The 23,430-nt window shown below is 48.4% G+C and overlaps 2 protein-coding genes across 2 annotated transcripts in view; both read left to right on the top strand.

The window, feature by feature from the left end:
• sdc3 (syndecan 3) overlaps positions 1 to 4,924 on the top strand; it is a 45,776-nt gene extending 40,852 nt beyond the window's left edge. Inside the window, exon 6 of the transcript XR_006762343.1 lies at positions 4,850 to 4,924. The gene's annotated coding sequence lies outside the window, so the exon portion shown is untranslated. The remainder of the gene's footprint in view (positions 1 to 4,849) is intronic.
• On the top strand, positions 4,048 to 9,118 carry nobox (NOBOX oogenesis homeobox). The gene is made up of 8 exons (XM_014178120.2): positions 4,048 to 4,533; positions 4,679 to 4,841; positions 4,994 to 5,100; positions 5,244 to 5,377; positions 7,171 to 7,295; positions 7,388 to 7,652; positions 8,187 to 8,503; positions 8,632 to 9,118. Exons 1-8 carry the CDS (start codon positions 4,057 to 4,059, stop codon positions 8,946 to 8,948), a joined length of 1,905 nt encoding a protein of 634 aa, XP_014033595.2. The 5' UTR covers positions 4,048 to 4,056; the 3' UTR covers positions 8,949 to 9,118.
• The last annotated feature ends 14,312 nt before the right edge of the window (positions 9,119 to 23,430 follow it).

The following is a 23,430-nucleotide window of genomic DNA, read 5'->3' as shown; positions in this document are numbered from 1 at the left end:
TCAAAACAACAGGAAACTCGGAAATCTCCGACTTCAAGACAACTGGGAACTCGGGGAATAAAATTAGGTCAGATGGGAAGAAAAAAAACATTTTAAATGGGCATCCAACTCGGAATTTCAAGTCGGAAACGGGCATCTTTCTAGAGTGAAGTCATGGTTTGATATCGTTTTTTTCAGAGTTCCAAGTTGTCTTGAAAGAACCATAACCATCAAATGCATGTACCATCAGTCCAGTAAAAATAAAAAAGCAAATATATATATTTTATTTTTTATGGTACATGCTTATCAAAACTTGAGTTTTGAAATCTAATATGGTCTGAGAAGAACAATATTGGCATATAGCCAGGCATATAGCCAGTATGCTGTGATAATGTATTAGGCCTACTGCACAAATCTCATTCCTACACAACTGGTTTTATTAGGTTGATGCAAGAAAAATCGAAGTCGTGTTTAAAAACAATTCTGAGCTTTTTGACTGCGAAGGTCATCTTGACTCAGAAAAGGTTGGCAATTTTTTTTTTTTATTTAATTTAATTTATTTTTTAAATATTTATTTATTTATTTTTTATTTTGAAATTACAAAAAAAAAATTCTCCCCAATTTCGTGGTATCCAATTGGTAGTTAGTCTTGTCTCATCGCTGCCTCTCCCGTACGGAGAGGCAAAGGCCAAGAGCCATGCGTCCTCTGAAACACAACCCTGCCAAGCCGCACTGCTTCTTGACACGCTGCTCGCTTAACCTGGAAGCCAGCCGCACCAATGTGTCGGAGGAAACACCGTACACCTGGCAACCGCGTCAGCGTGCATTGTGCCCGGCCCGCCACAGGAGTCGCTAGTGCGCGATGGGACTGGAACATCCCTGCCGGCCAAACCCACCCCTAACCCGGACGACGCTGGGCCAATTGTGTGCCATGGGTCTCCCGGTCGCGGCCGGCTGTGACTTGAACCCAGAATCTCTATTGGCACAGCCAGCACTGCGATGCAGTGCCTTAGCCCACTGCGCCACTCAGGAGGCCCAGCTTGCTACTACTATAATTTATTAGAGTTATTGACCTCACTATAAGCCAGATTTGAGTAATTTACATTGTGGTGCTGAAACTTGAAGCAGCAGCTGCGGCACAATCAATGGGAAATGGACAGCACATGGTGCTGAAAGTAGGCACATTCAAGTAGGCATTATTTATTTCAACGTCTTCATTTGAATTAGACTTTACTAACAACAACAGGGCTTTGTGTTGGAGCCTATTTCTTCCTATTGAAGAAAAGAGGTAGACTGTCCTGTTTGACAGACTACATTAGGCTATATGCTTTTATATCCATGTCAGTGAAGGGCTGTTACGTTAAAACCAATACTCCAATTGAGGGGTTATGAGAGGGTAGGCTATGCCATATGCCTACTTTTTATTAAAGAAAATGGTGAAAAGCACAGCGCTTTGGTCCGTGATGCTTAATCAATCAATCAAATGTATTTATAAAGCCCTTTTTACATCTGCAGATGTAAACAGCAAGCAATGCAGATGTAGAAGCACATTGGCATGGAAAAATTCCCTAGAAAGGCAGGAACCTAGGAAGAAACCTAGAGAGGAACCAGGCTCTGAGGGGTGACCAGTCCTCTTCTGGCTGTGCCGGGTGGAGACTATAAGACTACATGGCCATTAAGGCCAGATCGTTCTTCAAGATATTCAAACGTTCATAGATAACCAGCAGGGTCAAATAATAATTACAGTGCTTGTAGAGGGTGCAACAGGTCAGTACGTCAGTAGTAAATGTCAGTTTGCTTTTCATAGCCGAGTATGCAGAGGTCGAGACAGCAGGTGTGGTAGAGAGAGAGAGTCTGAAACAGCAGGTCAGGGTTCCATAGCCGCAGGCAGAACAGTTGAAACTGGAGCAGCAGCACGACCACGTGGACTGGGGACAGCAAGGAGTCATCAGGCCAGGTAGTCCTGAGGCATGGTCGTAGGGCTCAGGTCCTCCGGGAGGGGAGAGAGAGTGAGAGAATTAGGGAGAATACTTAAATTCACACAGGACACCAGATAAGACAGGAGAATTTCACCAGCTATAACATACTGACCCTAGCCCCCCGGCACATAGACTATTGCAGCATAGATACTGGAGAAAAAGCACACCACTAGAGGGATATAAACAGACCAACTTACTACCCTGAGACAAGACTGACAAGACTGAGTATAGCCCACGAAGATGTCCTCCACCGCACGTGCCCGAGGAGGTGCAAAACCGGATAGGAATATCCCGTCAGTGACTCCTCCTAGGGACAGCATGGAAGAACACCAGTAAGCCAGTGACTCAACCTCCGTAATAGGGTTAGAGGCAGAGAATCCCAGTGGAGAGAGGGGAACCGGCCAGGCAGAGACAGCAAGGGCGGTTCGTTACTCCAGTGCCTTTCCGTTCACCTTCACACCCCTGGGCCAGACAACACTCAATCATAGGACCTACTGAAGAGATGAGTCTTCAGTAAAGACTTAAAGGTCGAGACCGAGTCTACGTCTCTCACATGGATAAGCAGATCATTCCATAAAAATGTAGCTCTATAGGAGAAAGCCCTGCCTCCAGCTGTTTGCTTAGAAATTAGGGTTTACAATCTCTCCAAAAGAATGTGGTGATCGATGGTGTCAAAAGCAGCACTAAGGTCTAGGAGCACGAGGACAGATGCAGAGCCTCGGTCTGACGCCATTAAAATGTTATTTACCACCTTCACAAGTGCAGTCTCAGTACTATGATGGGGTCTAAAACCAGACTGAAGCGTTTCGTATACATTATTTGTCTTCAGGAAGGCAGTGATGCTGTGCAACAGCTTTTTCTAAACATGTTTGAGAGGAATGGGAGATTCGATATAGGCCGATCGTTTGGCTTTTTCGAAAGAGTCTTTTACTGCCACTTTTAGTGACTTTTTTATGCTAGAAACGAGCTGTAAAATACCTGGTAAAGACGTGACTCCGATGCATATGGGGATATCATTGTTTAGTTTCTTTGACATTCAGAGGCTGAGCAACAACCTGCTATAGCTGAGGATTTTTTTATTTAGTTGTACTTTGCGTGGGAAGTCATCTAATTCTGTCACTCAACTGATGAAGCTATTCACTTTCTGTTCAATCGATGTTTAAACCCACACAGCTTTTAGGGAAACACTTGTGACCTTCTGTCATTGGGTTAAGCTACAGAAGGTGAGTAACCAGCAGCCATGTGCTCTATCAAACTTCCTGCGTTGCCATGTAACGCTGACAAGCCGAAGGACCGTTTCTAAAGCTACACCTCTAAGGTGCTGGTCTGGCCAAGAAGTGAGAGTAAATGGTAGACATGTTCTCTGCTATCCACTTTGTTTTAATGCTTATTTTGGGTATAGGGAAAGGGGGATACTTAGTCAGTTGTACCGCTGAATGCATTCAACTGAAATGTGTCTTCCTCATTTAGCCCAGCCCCTCTGAATCAGAGCGCTACGGGGTAAAGGGGAGGGCCATCCATTTTAATTTCAGAGAGGTCCGATTTTCTCCATGTAACCCTTATCATAAATAAGGTTCACTCCCTCGGCTAACCCAGTTTAAGCTAATTAACAAGCAGGTGAGGCGGCGTGTGGCCTCAGGCTACCTGGTCTTTTCATTAGTCTTTAGAACACAGAGGAGCACTCTGTCATGTGCATGCGGATGCTAGGCCCACATGATCCCATCACCTCAATCTAGATCTTTCTCATTTTACCCAAACCAGTATTTACTTTTACCTGACTCGTCATTACCCAGTGATACTCAGTGTCGCTATTTTGAACTTGTCACTTTGTGCCACTCCATCATGCTATGTCAGTGAGTGTTTTTTCATGTTATCACAGTGTTATGTCATGCTAATTCCCTCTGTGTGGCTGTATGCAGACTGCCCAAGCCTCTTGTGTGAGGAACAGGAGGATGAAGAGGAGGAGCGTTACCGTGGAGATGATGAGCCCGGAGGAGAGGAGGGGGGAGAGATAGAAGAATGGGACAAAGGACAAAGAGGAGGAGAGAGAGTGGAGGAGGAAGAAGAGAATGGAGGAGAGATGGAGAAGAATGGAGAGATGGGTGAGGATGGAGTAACAGAAAGAGAAGAGGAGAGTGAGGTGGTAGTTGATTTTGAAGATGAGGGAGGAGAGATGGAGAAGAGACAGTTGAGAAAGAGGATGGGGAGGGCAGAAAAAGAGGAGGTAGAGGAGGAAGAGGAGGCAGTCGCAATTGAGGATAGGAGAGGGAGTGAAGAGGAGTTGAAGGACAGGAGAGAGAGGGATGAGAAGGTAGAGGAGGAAAAAAAGCAGAGAGGTGTGATGGAGCCGGCTCTGTCTCTCGACCTCGTCAGCGTGACAACTGACCCTGTCGGCATGACGACCACCACTCATGAGGACTCTGGGTACCTGAGCTCTGGGATGGGTTTCTACTGTCCCCCTGGACCTCTCCTATTCCACACTCAGCCTAAACCTCACCCCCAACCCCTTCTGCCCAGTGGGGTGAAGCGCCCACATAGTGTCAGCCCCCCTCCCCCTCCCACCCAAAGCCTACAGGTAAGACGGATAGAGGGGATGACATCATACTGTCAGCAGTGATGTCATTACAATGGTGTCCTGCACAACCACTAATCCCTAGATACTTGGAGATGTGAAAGGACTGGATAAATAGAACGAACACACACACACTGCTCCTCCACAGGTAAAGGTGGCTCGAGTGTACTCTACTCGCCGTTCGATTGGCTACAGCGCCCGGGGGCGTGGCCAGGTGCTTCCCCTCCCCCTGTTGCCCGCAGTAACCATGGGAGACCCCTCCCTATTGCCCTCCCTGCCCAAGAAGAAGACAAGAACACTCTACAGCACTGGTGAGGAGTGTGTGTGTGTGTGTGTGTGTGTGTGTGTGTGTGTGTGTGTGTGTGTGTGTGTGTGTGTGTGTGTGTGTGTGTGTGTGTGTGTGTGTGTGTGTGTGTGTGTTTCCGCTCTAACCTATTGCCTTTGTCTGTGTGTGTGTGTGTAGACCAGTTGGAGCAGCTAGAGGGAATGTTCCAGGAAGACCACTACCCAGATGGAGAGAAGAGGAAGGAGATTGCCGCCACGGTGGGCGTCACGCCCCAGAGGATCATGGTTAGTACTCTCCAGGAGGAGGGTTTGTCACCTTTGATCTACGTACACTATTAGGATTGGGGAATAGGATTTGAGGTTTATATTTTGCCTCTTTCGCTCTCTACCTTCCTCCATCTCTCCTCTCATCCCTCTCTGTTTGCCAGGTGTGGTTTCAGAACCGTAGGGCCAAGTGGAGGAAGGCCAGTCGTTCTACAGTGAAGCCAGAACACAAACAGACCTGCAGCCGCCTTCCTAACCCCAACCCCACCCCCCTCCTTGCACCACACCCACACCCTAGGTGGGCTCAGACCACAATATCATCTGATCACTGGTTGCAGACATCCACAATAAAGAACAAAACAGCCATTATTAACTCTTCCAGAAGCATTTCCACATTGGGAGGGCTGACAGGGTCTTTATGCATTTCCACATTGGGAGGGCTGACAGGGTCTTTATGCATTTCCACATTAGGAGGGCTGACAGGGTCTTTATGCATTTCCACATTGGGAGGGCTGACAGGGTCTTGAAGCATTTCCACATTGGGAGGGCTGACAGGGTCTTTATGCATTTCCACATTGGGAGGGCTGACAGGGTCTTTATGCATTTCCACATTGGGAGGGCTGACAGGGTCTTGAAGCATTTCCACATTGGGAGGGCTGACAGGGTCTTTATGCATTTCCACATTGGGAGGGCTGACAGGGTCTTTATGCATTTCCACATTAGGAGGGCTGACAGGGTCTTGAAGCATTTCCACATTGGGAGGGCTGACAGGGTCTTTATGCATTTCCACATTGGGAGGGCTGACAGGGTCTTGAAGCATTTCCACATTGGGAGGGCTGACAGGGTCTTTATGCATTTCCACATTGGGAGGGCTGACAGGGTCTTGAAGCATTTCCACATTGGGAGGGCTGACAGGGTCTTGAAGCATTTCCACATTGGGAGGGCTGACAGGGTCTTGATGCATTTCCACATTGGGAGGGCTGACAGGGTCTTGAAGCATTTCCACATTGGGAGGGCTGACAGGGTCTTTATGCATTTCCACATTGGGAGGGCTGACAGGGTCTTTATGCATTTCCACATTGGGAGGGCTGACAGGGTCTTGAAGCATTTCCACATTGGGAGGGCTGACAGGGTCTTTATGCATTTCCACATTGGGAGGGCTGACAGGGTCTTTATGCATTTCCACATTGGGAGGGCTGACAGGGTCTTTATGCATTTCCACATTGGGAGGGCTGACAGGGTCTTTATGCATTTCCACATTGGGAGGGCTGACAGGGTCTTTATGCATTTCCACATTGGGAGGGCTGACAGGGTCTTGAAGCATTTCCACATTGGGAGGGCTGACAGGGTCTTGAAGCATTTCCACATTGGGAGGGCTGACAGGGTCTTGAAGCATTTCCACATTGGGAGGGCTGACAGGGTCTTGAAGCATTTCCACATTGGGAGGGCTGACAGGGTCTTGAAGCATTTCCACATTGGGAGGGCTGACAGGGTCTTTATGCATTTCCACATTGGGAGGGCTGACAGGGTCTTGATGCATTTCCACATTGGGAGGGCTGACAGGGTCTTGAAGCATTTCCACATTGGGAGGGCTGACAGGGTCTTTATGCATTTCCACATTGGGAGGGCTGACAGGGTCTTGAAGCATTTCCACATTGGGAGGGCTGACAGGGTCTTTATGCATTTCCACATTGGGAGGGCTGACAGGGTCTTGAAGCATTTCCACATTAGGAGGGCTGACAGGGTCTTTATGCATTTCCACATTGGGAGGGCTGACAGGGTCTTGAAGCATTTCCACATTGGGAGGGCTGACAGGGTCTTTATGCATTTCCACATTGGGAGGGCTGACAGGGTCTTGAAGCATTTCCACATTGGGAGGGCTGACAGGGTCTTTATGCATTTCCACATTGGGAGGGCTGACAGGGTCTTTAAGCATTTCCACATTGGGAGGGCTGACAGGGTCTTGAAGCATTTCCACATTGGGAGGGCTGACAGGGTCTTGAAGCATTTCCACATTGGGAGGGCTGACAGGGTCTTGAGCTGGGTGATAATGGTCGCTGAGTTATGATTATACGAACTCTGTGTCTATAGGGCTGCTGCAGGACACATCGTCCCCTTCCTCCCTCCCGCTGGTCTCTCCTTACCTCCCCCTCCTACCTCCCAGGCCCTCCCTTCCTACAGCACCCTGCTAGCCAGCCTCTCATCCAGCCCTACAGGTAGGCAGTCAATCTTTCCATCCATCGATCACACGACACAAACAATTGTTGATGTTTGTTATTGTTTGACTGTATATGTTTGTGGCTCCCAGGCAGTTCAGGAGGAGAGAGAGGGCTACCGTCAGGACCTCAGGGAGGGTCAGTGGAGCACCTACCTCCTATCATCTATAGCCCACCACCTTTACGACGGGCCAGCCTCCCCCTCCTGGCTACCTTCCTGAACCCCCCCAACCCTACCCCCACCCCCACTCCACCAACCCCGCAACCCACCCCAACATCGCCTTTCTTCATGGATGTGTTGGAGCCCCACCCCGCCAACAGAGACACACAGGGACTCACCCTGCAGACTGACTCTGGGTGAGTAATTGAAGGACATTACTTGACGATGGCTGAATGGGACTCATAAGACATCCATGCCTATGTGTAATAGGAAATACTGAAGATCATTACAGTTAACTTTAGAGTATTAACACTATGTTTTCCCTGTCTGTAATACACATTATTTCCAGTGTTGTGGTTGTACAGGTTGATGGTCACTAGACTTGCCACTGAAAGCTATGGGTTGTTCTCAAATCGTTTTGATGGTGATTGACATCAGAGCTACTGAAGAAACAATGGCATTCTGAACACTGATCCTGTAGCAGCTGGCAAAGTCACAGTCTATTGATTTGTCTTCCTACAAGCCTCTCAAGCTGATGTTTAGAGAACATTTGCTTCTGTCAGATTAATATGGAAGTGCCTTCTCACAGAATGCACGTTAGACATTTTCTCTGCTTCTGTGCTGGAGGTGTCTCCCCGTTGCAACTTGTAATTAAACCAGATTGATTTATGATTGACTATATCTGTGACTGCACATCCCCTTTACGTTATGTGTGTGTGTGTCGTCCTCAGTTCTCTGTTTGACTACAGCAGTGATCTCCTGTCCAGCAGCAGCAGCTCAGTGAAGATTGATCCTCAGCACTACCTTACCTCCAGCCACCAGGGTGGCGCTACAGTCTCCTACCAGCCCCAGGCCTCCCGCCTGGCCTACCTCACCCCCTCCCCCTACCTCAACCCAAACCCCCCTGAGGGGAGCGCCCCTCCCCCCTCCTACCTCACCTTTGGTCCAGGGGGTGGGCCTGGGGTAGTGACCTATGCAGCTGGAGGCCACACCTACTTCCAGGCACAGACAGGAGGGGGACAGATCCTACTGCAGTCTGGGATACACGGTGAGTCACTGTTGGGATACCACCTAGACACACACACCAAATTTGAGATTGGTCAGTAGAGTCAGTGTGTGTGTGTGTGTGTGTGTGTGTGTGTGTGTGTGTGTGTGTGTGTGTGTGTGTGTGTCTAGGTGGTATCACCGCCTACCAGTCGTACCCGTGGGATCAGCTCTACAGCCACCCAGCAGTCATTCAGCAGCGTAACCAGTGTTCCCAGTTTACTACCACCACACTGGGGGGCCGAGACCACCCAACCTCCTCCTCCTACCTGCCACCCACTTACTATCCCCACTCACACACACACTCCCAGAGACCCTCTCACACACACCTCTACCCAGGCCCAGGTCCTGCCCCCAGTTTCTACCCTGCGACCCCCCCACCCCAGAGGGGTCAGAGCCCCCACACCGCCCTTGGCCCTCCTGGATCCCCCCACTTGTGTGAAGGCTGAGAATGAGAGCCCTCCCCATATACACAGCAGCCACTTCCACTGTGACTTCTCACCCATACTCTTCTGACAGACCTGGGGGTTGTTATTCCTGTCTTCATATCTTGCTTAGTTAAATAAAGGTTAAGTAAAAAAAGAAAAAAAATGTGTGTGTGTTTTCTGTGTGTTGTTTATGTGAATGTATATGTGCCTACGCGTGTGACTGATATATTTTGAGGCTCATTGTTGAGACTTCGATGGTTCTGTTCAGGTTGTTGGACTGTAATAAAGGCATGTTACTTACCATTGATCCGTCTGGTTGCTTTAGTGTTTGTGTTTTTCTGTCTTCTCCATATAGTGGATTTGTTTGAATACTGATTTCCAGTACTCAAGCCGTTCCACCAGAGAGTGCCATTTCCCTGTGTGTGTGAGGTGGAGTTGCAACCATACAGTATAAAGTGCTGCTTCTCCAATCCTCTCCGAGATACCTGAAGGGCCTTGATGGTAGGGAGTGGACTAGCTGGGGTCTCCTTGCCTTTGTGTCTCTGAATGTGTATTTGATGTAGAGTATGGATGACATCTCCATCTTTCTCTCCTTCTCTCCCACCCGTGGAGCCTAGGGTTGTTGAGAAGGCTAGGGTTAAATCACACACTATATACACTGCTCAAAAAATAAAGGGAACACTAAAATAATACATCTGAATGAATGAAATAATCTTATTCAATACTTTTTTCTTTACATAGTTGAATGTGCTGACAAAATCACACAAAATTAATCAATGGAAATCCAATTTATCAACCCATGGAGGTCTGGATTTGGAGTCACACTCACAATTAAAGTGGAAAACCACACTACAGGCGGATCCAACTTTGTAATGTCCTTAAAACAAGTCAAAATGAGGCTCAGTAGTGTGTGTGGCCTCCACGTGCCTGTATGACCTCCCTACAACGCCTGGGCATGCTCCTGATGAGGTGGCGGATGGTCTCCTGAGGGATCTCCTCCCAGACCTGGACTAAAGCATCCGCCAACTCCTGGACAGTCTGTGGTGCAACGTGGCGTTGTTGGATGGAGCGAGACATGATGTCCCAGATGTGCTCAATTGGATTCAGGTCTGGGGAACGGGCGGGCCAGTCCATAGCATCAATGCCTTCCTCTTGCAGGAACTGCTGACACACTCCAGCCACATGAGGTCTAGCATTGTCTTGCATTAGGAGGAACCCAGGGCCAACCGCACCAGCATATGGTCTCACAAGGGGTCTGAGGATCTCATGTCGGTACCTAATGGCAGTCAGGCTACCTCTGGCGAGCACATGGAGGGCTGTGCGGCCCCCCAAAGAAATGCCACCCCACACCATGACTGACCCACCGCCAATCCGGTCATGCTGGAGGATGTTGCAGGCAGCAGAACGTTCTCCACGGCGTCTCCAGACTCTGTCACGTCTGTCACATGCTCAGTGTGAACCTGCTTTCATCTGTGAAGAGTACAGGGCGCCAGTGGCGAATTTGCCAATCTTGGTGTTCTCTGGCAAATGCCAAACGTCCTGCACGGTGTTGGGCTGTAAGCACAACCCCCACCTGTGGACGTTGGGCCCTCATACCACCCTCATGGAGTCTGTTTCTGACCATTTGAGCAGACACATGCACATTTGTGGCCTGCTGGAGGTCATTTTGCAGGGCTCTGGCAGTGCTCCTCCTGCTCCTCCTTGCACAAAGGCGGAGGTAGCGGTCCTGCTGCTGGGTTGTTGCCCTCCTACGGCCTCCTCCACGTCTCCTGATGTACTGGCCTGTCTCCTGGTAGCGCCTCCATGCTCTGGACACTACGCTGACAGACACAGCAAACCTTCTTGCCACAGCTCGCATTGATGTGCCGTCCTGGATGAGCTGCACTACCTGAGCCACTTGTGTGGGTTGTAGACTCCGTCTCATGCTACCACTAGAGTGAAAGCACCGCCAGCATTCAAAAGTGACCAAAACATCAGCCAGGAAGCATAGGAACTGAGAAGTGGTCTGTGATCACCACCTGCAGAACCACTCATTTATTGGGGGTGTCTTGCTAATTGCCTATAATTTCCACCTGTTGTCTATTCCATTTGCACAACAGCATGTGAAATGTATTGTCAATCAGTGTTGCTTCCTAAGTGGACAGTTTAATTTCACAGAAGTGTGATTGACTTGGAGTTACATTGTGTTGTTTAAGTGTTCCCTTTATTTTTTGGAGCAGTGTATATACCTGTACTTAACTAAATCACACACTATATACCTGTACTACACTAAATCACACACTATATGTACCTGTACTACACTAAATCACACACCATATGTACCTGTACTTGTCACGCCCTGACCTTAGAGAGTCTGTTTTATTCTCTATTTGTTAGGTCAGGGTGTGACTTGGGTGGGTAAATCTATGTTTATATTTCTTTGTTGGCCTAGTATGGTTCCCAATCAGAGGCAGATGTTTATTGTTCTGATTGGGGATCATACTTAGGCACCCCTTTTTCCCACCTGAGATATTGGGATCTTGTTTTTGCATTGTGCTGTCTAGCCCTGCAGAACGTTACGTTCGGTTTTGTGTTTTGTTGGTGTTAATCTAATAAGGAAAGATGTACGCTTACCACGCTGCATCTTGGTCTAATTCTTAAATCGATGAACGTAACAGAAGATCCCACCACCAAAGGACCAAGCAGCGTGGCCAGGAGGAGCAGGGATCCTGGGCCCGGGAGAAAAGGGAGTGGAGGACATCATGGACATGGGAGGAGGTTATGGCAGGGGACAAGACCCTGCCATGGAAGCAGGCGGAGGCAGCGAAGGAGGATCAACGGCGACTCCGAAGTTCACGACCACGACGGAAGCCCGATAGGCAGCCCCCAATTTTTTTGGGGGGGGCACACGGGTTGGTCGGCGAAGCCGAGGGGCAAGTCTGAGAGCGAGGAGGAATATTGGGATAGACTGAGCGAGGAGTATTGTAAGATAGTTGAGGGGGGTGATGAGGTAGAGTGGATGCATTGGTGTCTGGAGCAAGACAGTCGCCGTGAGGAGCGTGGGACCAGTCAGGCACCATGTTTTGCGGAGATACGCAATGTGTCTCCAGTGCGCATCCACAGCCCGGTGCGTACTGTACCGCTCCTCGCACTTGCTGTGCGAAAGTGAGCATCCAGCCAGGACGGGTTGTGCCGGCTCAAGGTTCCTGGTCTCCAGTACGCCTCCTCGGTCCAGGTTATACTGCACCAGCTCTACGTACTGTGTCGCCAGTGCGCCTTCACAGCCCAGTGCATCCTGTGCCAGCGCCCCGCACTTTCTGGGCTAAAGTGAGTATCCAGTCAGGACAGGTTGTGCCAGCTCTACACTCCAGACCTCCAGTGCGCCTCCATGGTCCAGTATATCCTTCACCGGTTCTACGCACCAGGTCTCCAGTGCGCCTCCACAGCCCAGTACGTCCTGTGCCTGCTCCTTGCACTCTTCCTGAAGTGCGTGTCTCCAGTCAGGTACGTCCTGTGCCTGCTCCCAGCAATCGCCCTGAGGTGCGTGTCACCAGTCTGGTGCCACCTGTCCCAGCTCCACGCACCAGGCCTCCAGTGCGCCTTCCCAGTCCAGAGCTTCTGGTGACAGTTCCCAGTCCAGAGCTTCCAGCGACAGTTCCCAGTCCAGAGCTTCCGGTGACAGTTCCCAGTCCAGAGCTTCCGGCGACAGTTCCCAGTCCAGAGCTTCCAGCGACAGTTCCCAATCCAGAGCTTCCAGTGACAGTTCCCAGTTCAGAGCTTCCGGCGACGTTTCACAGTCCGGAACCTCCAACGATGGTCCACAGTCCGGAACCTCCTGAGACGGTCCACAGTCCGGAACCTCCTGAGACGGCCCACAGTCCGGAACCTCCTGAGACGGTCCACAGTCCGGAGCCTCCTGAGATGGCCCACAGCCCGGAGCCTCCTGAGACGGCCCACAGCCAGAGCCTCCTGAGACGGCCCACAGCCTAGAGCCTCCTGAGACGGCCCACAGCCCGGAGCCTCCTGAGACGGCCCACAGCCCGGAACCTCCTTAGACGGCCCGCAGCCCGGAACCTCCTGAGAAGGCCCGCAGTCCGGAGCCTCCAGCGGCAGTCCCCAGTCCGGAGCCTCCAGCGACGGTCCCCAGTCCGGAGCCTCCACCGATGCTGGCGGGTTCGCAGGATGAGAGGGTTCTTCGTCCTGCACCAGAGCCGCCTCCTATGCTGGCGGATCCGCAGGATGAGAGGGTTCTTCGTCCCGCACCAGAACCGCCTCCGATGCGGGAGGATCCGCGGGATGAGAAGGTTCTTCGTCCTGCACCAGAGCCGCCACCAACACTAGACACCCCCCCACCCTCTAACTACGACATTTTCAGACAAGATAGAACGGTCAAAGCGGTGTTGCAATCTACTGCAGAGATAGCCTGCAGAGTTCTGTCCTACTATCCAGGTCTGTACCCAAACAATTTGAACTTCTACTTTTAAAAATCAATCTCTCTAAAAACAAGTCTCTCACAGTTGCGCCTGCTATAGACCACCCTCTGCCCCCAGCTGTGCTCTGGACACCATATGTGAACTGATTGCCCCCCCATCTATCTTCAGAGCTCGTGCTGCTAGGTGACCTAAACTGGGACATGCTTAACACCCCAGCCATCCTACAATCTAAGCTTGATGCCCTCAATCTCACACAAATTATCAATGAACCTACCAGGTACCACCCCAAAACCGTAAACACGGGCACCCGCATAGATATCATCCTAACCAACTTGCCCTCTAAATACACCTCTGCTGTTTTCAACCAAGATCTCAGCAATCACTGCCTCATTGCCTGCATCCGTAATGGGTCAGCTGTCAAACGACCTCCACTCATCACTGTCAAACGCTCCCTGAAACACTTCAGCGAGCAAGCCTTTCTAATCGACCTGGCCTGGGTATCCTAGAAGGGTATTGACCTCATCCCGTCAGTAGAGGATGCCTGGTTATTTTTTTTAAATGCCTTCCTCACCATCTTAAATAAGCATGCCCCATTCAAGAAATTTAGAACCAGGAACAGATATAGCCCTTGGTTCTCTCCAGACCTGACTGCCCTTAACCAACACAAAAACATCCTGCGGCGTTCTGTATTAGCATCGAACAGCCCCAGTGATATGCAACTTTTCAGGGAAGTTAGAAACCAATATACACAGGCAGTTAGAAAAGCCAAGGCTAGCTTTTTCAAGCAGAAATTTGCTTCTTGCAACACAAACTCAAAAAAGTTATTGGACACTGTAAAGTCCATGGAGAATAAGAACACCTCCCCCCAGCTGCCCACTGCACTGAGGATAGGAAACTCTGTCACCACCGATAAATCCACTATAATTGAGAATTTCAATAAGAATTTTTCTACGGCTAGCCATGCTTTCCACCTGGCTACCCCTACCACGGTCAACAGCACTGCACCCCCCACAGCTACTCGCCCAAGCCTTCCCCATTTCTCCTTCTCCCAAATTCAGTCAGCTGATGTTCTGAAAGAGCTGCAAAATCTGGACCCCTACAAATCGGCTGGGCTAGACAATCTGGACCCTTTCTTTCTAAAATTATCTGCCGAAATTGTTGCAACCCCTATTACCAGCCTGTTCAACCTCTCTTTCGTGTCGTCTGAAATTCCCAAAGATTGGAAAGCAACTGCGGTCATCCCCCTCTTCAAAGGGGGGGGACACTCTTGACCAAAACTGCTACAGACCTATATCTATCCTACCCTGCCTTTCTAAGGTCTTCGAAAGCCAAGTCAACAAACAGATTACCGACCATTTCGAATCCCACCGCACCTTCTCCGCTATGCAATCTGGTTTCAGAGCTGGTCATGGGTGCACCTCAGCCACGCTCAAGGTCCTAAATGATATTGTAACCGCCATCGATAAGAAACAATACTGTGCTGCCGTATTCATTGACCTGGCCAAGGCTTTAGACTCTGTCAATCACCACATCCTCATCGGCAGACTCGATAGCCTTGGTTTCTCAAATGATTGCCTTGCCTGGTTCACCAACTACTTCTCTGATAGAGTTCAAGGTGTCAAATCGGAGGGCCTGTTGTCCGGGCCTCTGGTAGTCTCTATGGGGGTGCCACAGGGTTCAATTCTTGGGCCAACTCTTTTCTCTGTATACATCAATGATGTCGCTCTTGCTGCTGGTGAGTCTCTGATCCATCTCTACGCAGACGACACCATTCTGTATACTTCTGGCCCTTCTTTGGACACTGTGTTAACAACCCTCCAGACGAGCTTCAATGCCATACAACTCTCCTTCCGTGGCCTCCAACTGCTCTTAAATACAAGTAAACTAAATGCATGCTCTTCAACCGATCGCTGCCTGCACCTGCCCCCCCGTCCAGCATCACTACTCTGGACGGTTCTGACTTAGAATAAGTACTACTACAAATACCTAGGTGTCTGGTTAGACTGTAAGCTCTCCTTCCAGACTCACATCAAACATCTCCAATTCAAAGTTAAATCTAGAATTGGCTTCCTATTTTGCAACAAAGCATCCTTCACTCATGCTGCCAAACATACCCTCATAAAACTGACCATCCTACCGATCCTCGACTTCGGTGATGTCATTTACAAAATAGCCTCCAATACCCTACTCAATAAACTGGATGCACTCTATCACGGTGCCATCCGTTTTGTCACCAAAGCCCCATATACTACCCGCCACTGCGACCTGTACGCTCTCGTTGGCTGGCCCTAGCTTCATACTCGTCGCCAAACCCACTGGCTCCAGGTCATCTACAAGACCCTGCTAGGTAAAGTCCCCCCTTATCTCCGCTCACTGGTCACCATAGCAGCACCCACCTGTAGCACGTGCTCCAGCAGGTATATCTCTCTGGTCACACCCAAAGCCAATTCCTCCTTTGGCCGTCTCTCCTTCCAGTTCTCTGCTGCCAATGACTGGAAGGAACTACAAAAATCTCTGAAACTGGAAACACTTATCTCCCTGACTAGCTTTAAGCACCAGCTGTCAGAGCAGCTCACAGATCACTGCACCTGTACATAGCCCATCTATAATTTAGCCCAAACAACTCCCTCTTCCCCTACTGTATTTATTTATTAATTTTGCTCCTTTGCACCCCATTATTTCTATTTCTACTTTGCACTTTCTTCCACTACAAATGTACCATTCCAGTGTTTTACTTGCTATATTGTATTTACTTTGCCACCATGGCCTTTTTTGCCTTTACCTCCCTTATCTCACCTCATTTGCTCACAATGTATATAGACCAATTTTTCTACTGTATTATTGACTGTATGTTTGTTTTACTCCATGTGTAACTCTGTGCTGTTGTATGTGTCGAACTGCTTTGCTTTATCTTGGCCAGGTCGCAATTGTAAATGAGAACTTGTTCTCAACTTGCCTACCTGGTTAAATAAAGTTGAAATAAAATAAAATAAAAAACCCTCCCTTTTGGTTTCAGGTTTTGCGGCCGGAGTCCGCACCTTGGGGGGGGTACTGTCTCGTCCTGACCATAGAGAGCTCTTATTTTCTATGGTAGAGTAGGTCAGGGCGTGACTGGGGGGGTTATCTAGTTTATTTAGTTCTATGTTGTTTGGATCTAGTTTCTTTTTTCTATGTTGGGGTTTGTATGATCCCCAATTAGAGGCAGCTGGTCATCGTTGTCTCTAATTGGGGATCATATTTAAGTAGTTGTTTTTCCCACCTGTGTTTGTGGGAGATTATTTTGAGTTTGTGCATGTAGCACCTCTGTCGTCACGGTTTGTGTTTTGTTTATAGTTAATTGTTTGTCTTGCAAAGTTTCACATTAAAATAAAAGATGTGGAACAATACCCACGCTGTGCGTTGGTCTCCTTCCTATGACGAACGTGACAGTACTAAACTAAATCACACACTATATATACCTGTACTACACTAAATCACACACTATATACCTGTACTAAACTAAATCACACACTATATATACATGTACTAAACTAAAACACACACTATATATACCTGTACTACACTAAATCACACACTATATACAGTGAGGGAAAAAGGTATTTGATTCCCTGCTGATTTTGTACGTGTGCCCACTGACAAAGAAATGATCAGTCTATCATTTTAATGGTAGGTTTATTTGAACAGTGAGAGACAGAATAACAACAAAAATATCCAGAAAAACGCATGTCAAAAATGTTATAAAATGATTTGCAATTTAATGAGGGAAATAACTATTTGACCCCCTCTCAATCAGAAAGATTTCTGGCTCCCAGGTGTCTTTTATACAGGTAACGAGCTGAGATTAGGAGCACACTCTTAAAGGGAGTGCTCCTAATCTCAGTTTGTTAACTGTATAAAAGACACCTGTCCACAGAAGCAATCAATCAATCAGATTCCAAACTCTCCACCATGGCCAAGACCAAAGAGCTCTCCAAGGATGTCAGGGACAAGATTGTAGACCTACACAAGGCTGGAAAGGGCTACAAGACCATCGCCAAGCAGCTTGGTGAGAAGGTGACAACAGTTGGTGCGATTATTCGCAAATGGAAGAAACACAAAAGAACTGTCAATCTCCCTCGGCCTGGGGCTCCATGCAAGATCTCACCTCGTGGAGTTGCAATGATCATGAGAACGGTGAGGAATCAGCCCGGAACTACACGGGAGGATCTTGTCAATGATCTCAAGGCAGCTGGGACCATAGTCACCAAGAAAACAATTGGTAACACACGACGCCGTGAAGGACTGAAATCCTGCAGCGGCCGCAAGGTCCCCCTGCTCAAGAATACATATACATGCCCGTCTGAAGTTTGCCAATGAACATCTGAATGATTCAGAGGACAAATGGGTGAAAGTGTTGTGGTCAGATGAGACCAAAATGGAGCTCTTTGGCATCAACTCAACTTGCTGTGTTTGGAGGAGGAGGAATGCTGCCTATGACCCCAAGAACACCATCCCCACCGTCAAACATGGAGGTGGAAACATTATGCTTTGGGGGTGTTTTTCTGCTAAGGGGACAGGACAACTTCACCGCATCAAAGGGAGGATGGACGGGGCCATGTACCGTCAAATCTTGGGTGAGAACCTCCTTCCCTAAGCCAGGGCATTGAAAATGGGTCGTGGATGGGTATTCCAGCATGACAATGACCCAAAACACATGGCCAAGGCAACAAAGGAGTGGCTCAAGAAGAAGCACATTAAGGTCCTGGAGTGGCCTTGCCAGTCTCAAAACCTTAATCCCATAGAAAATCTGTGGATTGAGCTGAAGGTTCGAGTTGCCAAACGTCAGCCTCGAAACATTAATGACTTGGAGAAGAGCTGCAAAGAGGAGCGGGACAAAATCCCTCCTGAGATGTGTGCAAACCTGGTGGCCAACTACAAGAAACATCTGACCTCTGTGATTGCCAACAAGGGTTTTGCCACCAAGTACTAAGTCATGTTTTGCAGAGGGGTCAAATACTTATTTCCCTCATTAAAATGCAAATCAAATTATAACATTTTTGACATGCATTTTTCTGGATTTTTTGTTGTTATTCTGTCTCTCACTGTTCAAATAAACCTACCATTAAAATTATAGACTGATCATTACTTTGTCAGTGGGCAAACGTACACAATCAGCAGGGGATCAAATACTTCACAGACCTCTAGCACACACACACACACACACACACACACACACACACACACACACACACACACACACACACACACACACACACACACACACACACACACACACACACACACACACACACACACACACACACACATTCCAGCAGCAGAGAGGCCCGTGGAGACCCACAGGAGTTCTATTCACTCTCCGTACAGTCATAACACTACTGCTACTCTTAGTGTGTGTGTGTGTGTGTGTGTGTGTATCTTTGTGTGTGATTAGGAGGGGCCCTTCATGTAGGTTTAGGTTTGTGATTCATTTTTCCAGGACTTCCCTGGTGTGAACAGAGTGCTTAGCAATTTGGACGCCCGTTTCAAATTGCCATTTTAGGCCCTCCTGTCCATGCAAGTTCTCTCAGTTTCTTATTCACAGATTATTCACCTTCTACAAAATGTTTTTAATGGTAAATTACAAAATGTAAGATGCTTAGCTGGCCATTAAGCCTATATCTAGAAAGCAAAGAGCTTGTTTTGGTGCTGAAATAGGCTGTATCCGGCCCTGGACCATCCTATCAATCAGGCTTTTCAGGCTATAGTTTTCCTTAATGTCTGTGTAGGCAACAGTACAGTATACATCAACAACATTCTTTGTTGACAAGCTTACCTGCTGCGCAATTTACATATATATATGGGCCAAAAGTGTTTAATAAAACACTTGTTGGCAAGTTATAACTGGCCAACAAGTGGCCTTGCTCACATAACCAATAGCTGATGAGTCCATTGCGGCACTTTCCATGTGTTGAAAATGAATACAACAGGCCTATTCTCATCTCAACAGTCAGGCAATACAATACTGTTTTCTTGGCATACAAAACTCACTTTTGGCTGACTGCACATTTGGACTTTTCCTTGGCATTTTATTTGTCATTTGGAATGAGTTTTCTCCCCCCGCCCCTCCTCCCAACAGTTTCCTGACCAATCGGGGTGGTTTAAGCGTTTTGTCCACGAACTGGTCTTTATTCAATCACATATTATAGGCTAGTGACACGCATCAAAAAGTAATTATGCAACATGGATTAACCACACAGCTTTCCAACCCCCCATTCCACCGTTTAATGCACCACACAGTGGGAGAAAAGCTAAGTCTGTCTATTGTCCGTTGGGAACATAGTGGCCTGTGGGCCTGTTTTAAATTGAAACGGATTAAACATAGCAAAGTCTGCCATTGGCAGCCGGAATAGGTGTGATGGGTGGGGGGGATGGGATGCCTCGGTCCGTTCCCCTTGTGTCAATATTTATTCAGTATTCTGAGATGGTAAAAAGGGAACTTGTTTCAATATTTATGTTTGTGGTCTAACAAGAAATCCATGCAGTCTGCCCCCCCCCCCCGCTCATACACTTTGAGACTATGAAAACCTGCACATTAACAAGCTTTTCATTTCTCAAATACAGTCAGGCTGTGTGTGCGTGCACATGTCTAACAGATTTTTCTACACGTTATCTGAAGTATGTTTTACATCAGTATTTCTAAGGTGGTCCTTACTAGTCATGTCTGGTTACCTGTGTGTCAGTGGACACCTGCCTGTATGTCCTGTTCCCAGAGTGGCCATTCAATGTACAATGACCTCCGATAAGGTTATCTTGGCTTGGTCTGTCGAGTTTTGGTCTGTTGAGTTGGGTTGCGTCGAGTTTCTTGAGTTTATTTGGGTCGAGTTTAGACTACAAAAATCTTTCTTATCAAGACCATTTCCATCTTGTATTAAGACACAGTTAGATGTTCTTGTTTTGAGTTGATTACCCACAAGACAATCTGACTTGGATCAAGATGATCTGTAGAATCAGCAGTGTGGTTAGCAGGCAGGTGCTGTATACGCATATGGTTAGTACATCTACCTCTCGTGTTGGTGTTTATCCTCTACCTGCTGTTACAGAAGTGTGTGTGTTTGTGTGTGTGTGTGTGAGAGAGAGAGAGAGAGAGAGAGAGAGAGAGAGAGAGAGAGAGAGAGGGAGGGAGATGGAGGGTGTGTGTGTGTGTGTGTGAGAGAGAGAGAGAGAGAGAGCGAGAGAGAGAGAGAGCGAGAGAGAGAGAGAGAGAGAGAGAGGGAGGGAGGGAGATGGAGGGTGTGTGTGTGTGAGAGAGAGAGGGAGAGAGAGGGAGATGGAGGGTGTGTGTGTGTGTGTGTGTGTGTGTGTGTGTGTGTGTGTGAGAGAGGGAGGGAGAGAGAGGGAGATGGAGGGTGTGTGTGTGTGTGTGTGTGTGTGTGTGTGTGTGTGTGTGTGTGTGTGTGTGTGTGTGTGTGTGTGTGTGTGTGTGTGTGTGTGTGTGTGTGTGTGAGAGAGGGAGAGAGAGGGAGATGGAGGGTGTGTGTGTGTTTGTGTGTGTGTGTGTGTGTGTGTGTGTGTGTGTGTGTGTGTGTGTGTGTGTGTGTGTGTGTGTGTGTGTGAGAGAGAGAGGGAGAGAGAGGGAGATGGAGGGTGTGTGTGTGTGAGAGAGGGAGAGAGAGGGAGATGGAGGGTGTGTGTGTGTTCTCTCCATGTGAGAAGGATGCCAGGCTACCTATTCCTAGAGGTGGCATCCAGGAATAACACCCCACCTGATCATTCATCTCTCACCCTGGAGATACACAGACACACACACACCGACTGTTGACTTAGCAGCGCGTTCAGTAGGAAATCTGTCTGGGTAGGTAGTACACAGCCTCAACTCACATTCCCCTGTCCCCCTCAATCAGGGCTTGTTCGGGTGGTGTGTGTGAGAGAGAGTGTGTGTGTGGGGCAGGGGGGTGGGTGGGGTGTGGGGTGTGGGGCACATTGGAATGCGAGGTTGGGTCGGGTATGTCAGAGAGAAAAGAGGTCTCTGTTCTGTGTTTGTGTGTGTGTTTTCAGATGGAGGGTGTTTGCTGTTTGGCTGCAGGGGCCCACTGCCTACCTGATAGAGGAGAGGATGGCACAGCATGATGCAGTACAGGAAGTACTTTGACATCCTTCCTCTCACAGCATGATGCAGTACAGGAAGTACTTTGACATCCTTCCTCTCACAGCATGATGCAGTACAGGAAGTACTTTGACATCCTTCCTCTCACAGCATGATGCAGTACAGGAAGTACTTTGACATCCTTCCTCTCACAGCACGATGCAGTACAGGAAGTACTTTGACATCCTTCCTCTCACAGCATGATGCAGTACAGAAAGTACTTTGACATCCTTCCTCTCACAGCATGATGCAGTACAGGAAGTACTTTAACATCCTTCCTCTCACAGCATGATGCAGTACAGGGAGTACTTTGACATCTTTCCTCTCACAGCATGATGCAGTACAGGAAGTACTTTGACATCCTTCCTCTCACAGCATGATGCAGTACAGGAAGTACTTTAGCATCCTTCCCCCCCCCAAGCTTGATGCAGTACAGGGAGTACTTTGACATCCTTCCTCTCACAGCATGATGCAGTACAGGATGTACTTTGACATCCTTCCTCTCACAGCATGATGCAGTACAGGATTACTTTGACATCCTTCCTCTCACAGCATGATGCGTACAGGGAGTACTTTGACATCCTTCCTCTACAGCATGATGCAGTACAGGATGTACTTTGAATTTCCTTCACAGCATGATGGAGTAAGGAAGTACTTTGACATCCTTCCTCTCAAAGCATGATGCAGTACAGGATGTACTTTGACATCCTTCCTCTCACAGCATGATGCAGTACAGGGAGTACTTTGACATCCTTCCTCTCTCTGTTTTCCTCTGTCAGGTGTTCTCTAATCGAAGCCTGAGGTCGGCCATACTGCTAGTTGTCTTTCCCCCCAATAGTTAGTCAACTGATTGGTTAGTCCACTCAACCAGGTCTGAATCATTCCCTGATTAGAGGGGCAGAATTGCAACGAGCAGTACTTTGTGGAATGGGTGATGATCATGATGAAGACCTGCCCTTAATGTCGGAAAGGAGGGAAGGATGCATGTCTAAAGTATTGAAACAAGCAAAGGAGAAAACATTTGGGAAATGGAACGCGTCCGCAGCCTGAATGTAAGCTACATTCATTAGTAGAGTGATTACACACACTTGCGCATGCACACACACACACACACACACACACACACACACACACACACACACACACACACACACACACACACACACACATTCACCATGCACAGCCTAGCAGGAACACTGTATGCTGTGTAAGGCAGCTCTTCAACATCCTGCAGTAAAGGTGTGTTTGCTATACGAGGGAACATGGGGAGAAAAGAGGAATTCATGTTGCTGTTTATTTGAGCTTTGGCCAAATCCAACCTTGAACTGTTGCACCAGCCAAGCAGCAACACACACACACACACACACACACACACACACACACACACACACACACACACACACACACACACACACACACACACACACACACACACACACACACACACACACACACACACACACACACACACACAGTCAGGTACACCTACATCCTTACCTCAAACACACATAACTTCCATTCTATCCATATCAAGGTGTATTTGTTTTTCCCTGCCCACCGTTTTACAGTGTAGGTCCTCCCAAAGCAGGTATTTCCCCCCTACACACACACACACACACACACACACACACACACACACACACACACACACACACACACACACACACACACACACACACACACACACACACACACACACACACACACACACACACACACACAGTCGCGGCAGTGGTACAGAGGGTGGCTGTCTGTGGTTTGAGTTTGAAGCCGTTGCATTGATAACCAGTAGCTGTGACTGGGAGACTGTGTGTCCGTCCCGCCTCGCTCTCCTCCTCTTCTCCTCTACTCCCTCACCCAGTCATTCTCTCCTCCTCTCCTCCGCTTCTCCTCTACTCCCTCACCCAGTCATTCTCTCCTCTTCTCCTCCTCTCCTCCCTCACCCAGTCACTATCTCCTCCTCTTTCCT

The sequence above is a fragment of the Salmo salar genome, chromosome ssa27 (genome assembly GCF_905237065.1).
Source record: "Salmo salar chromosome ssa27, Ssal_v3.1, whole genome shotgun sequence".
NCBI lineage: Eukaryota > Metazoa > Chordata > Actinopteri > Salmoniformes > Salmonidae > Salmo > Salmo salar.
This window is presented reverse-complemented; position numbering and strand designations above follow the sequence as displayed.

Bases quoted from the DNA above. Each gene is read 5' to 3' on its own strand.
- nobox (XM_014178120.2), top strand. From the start codon at position 4,057: ATGGGTGAGGATGGAGTAACAGAAAGAGAAGAGGAGAGTGAGGTGGTA. The intron at 4,842-4,993 runs GTGAGGAGTGTG...GTGTGTGTGTAG, and splicing joins AAGAACACTCTACAGCACTG to ACCAGTTGGAGCAGCTAGAG. The intron at 7,653-8,186 runs GTGAGTAATTGA...TGTCGTCCTCAG, and splicing joins ACCCTGCAGACTGACTCTGG to TTCTCTGTTTGACTACAGCA.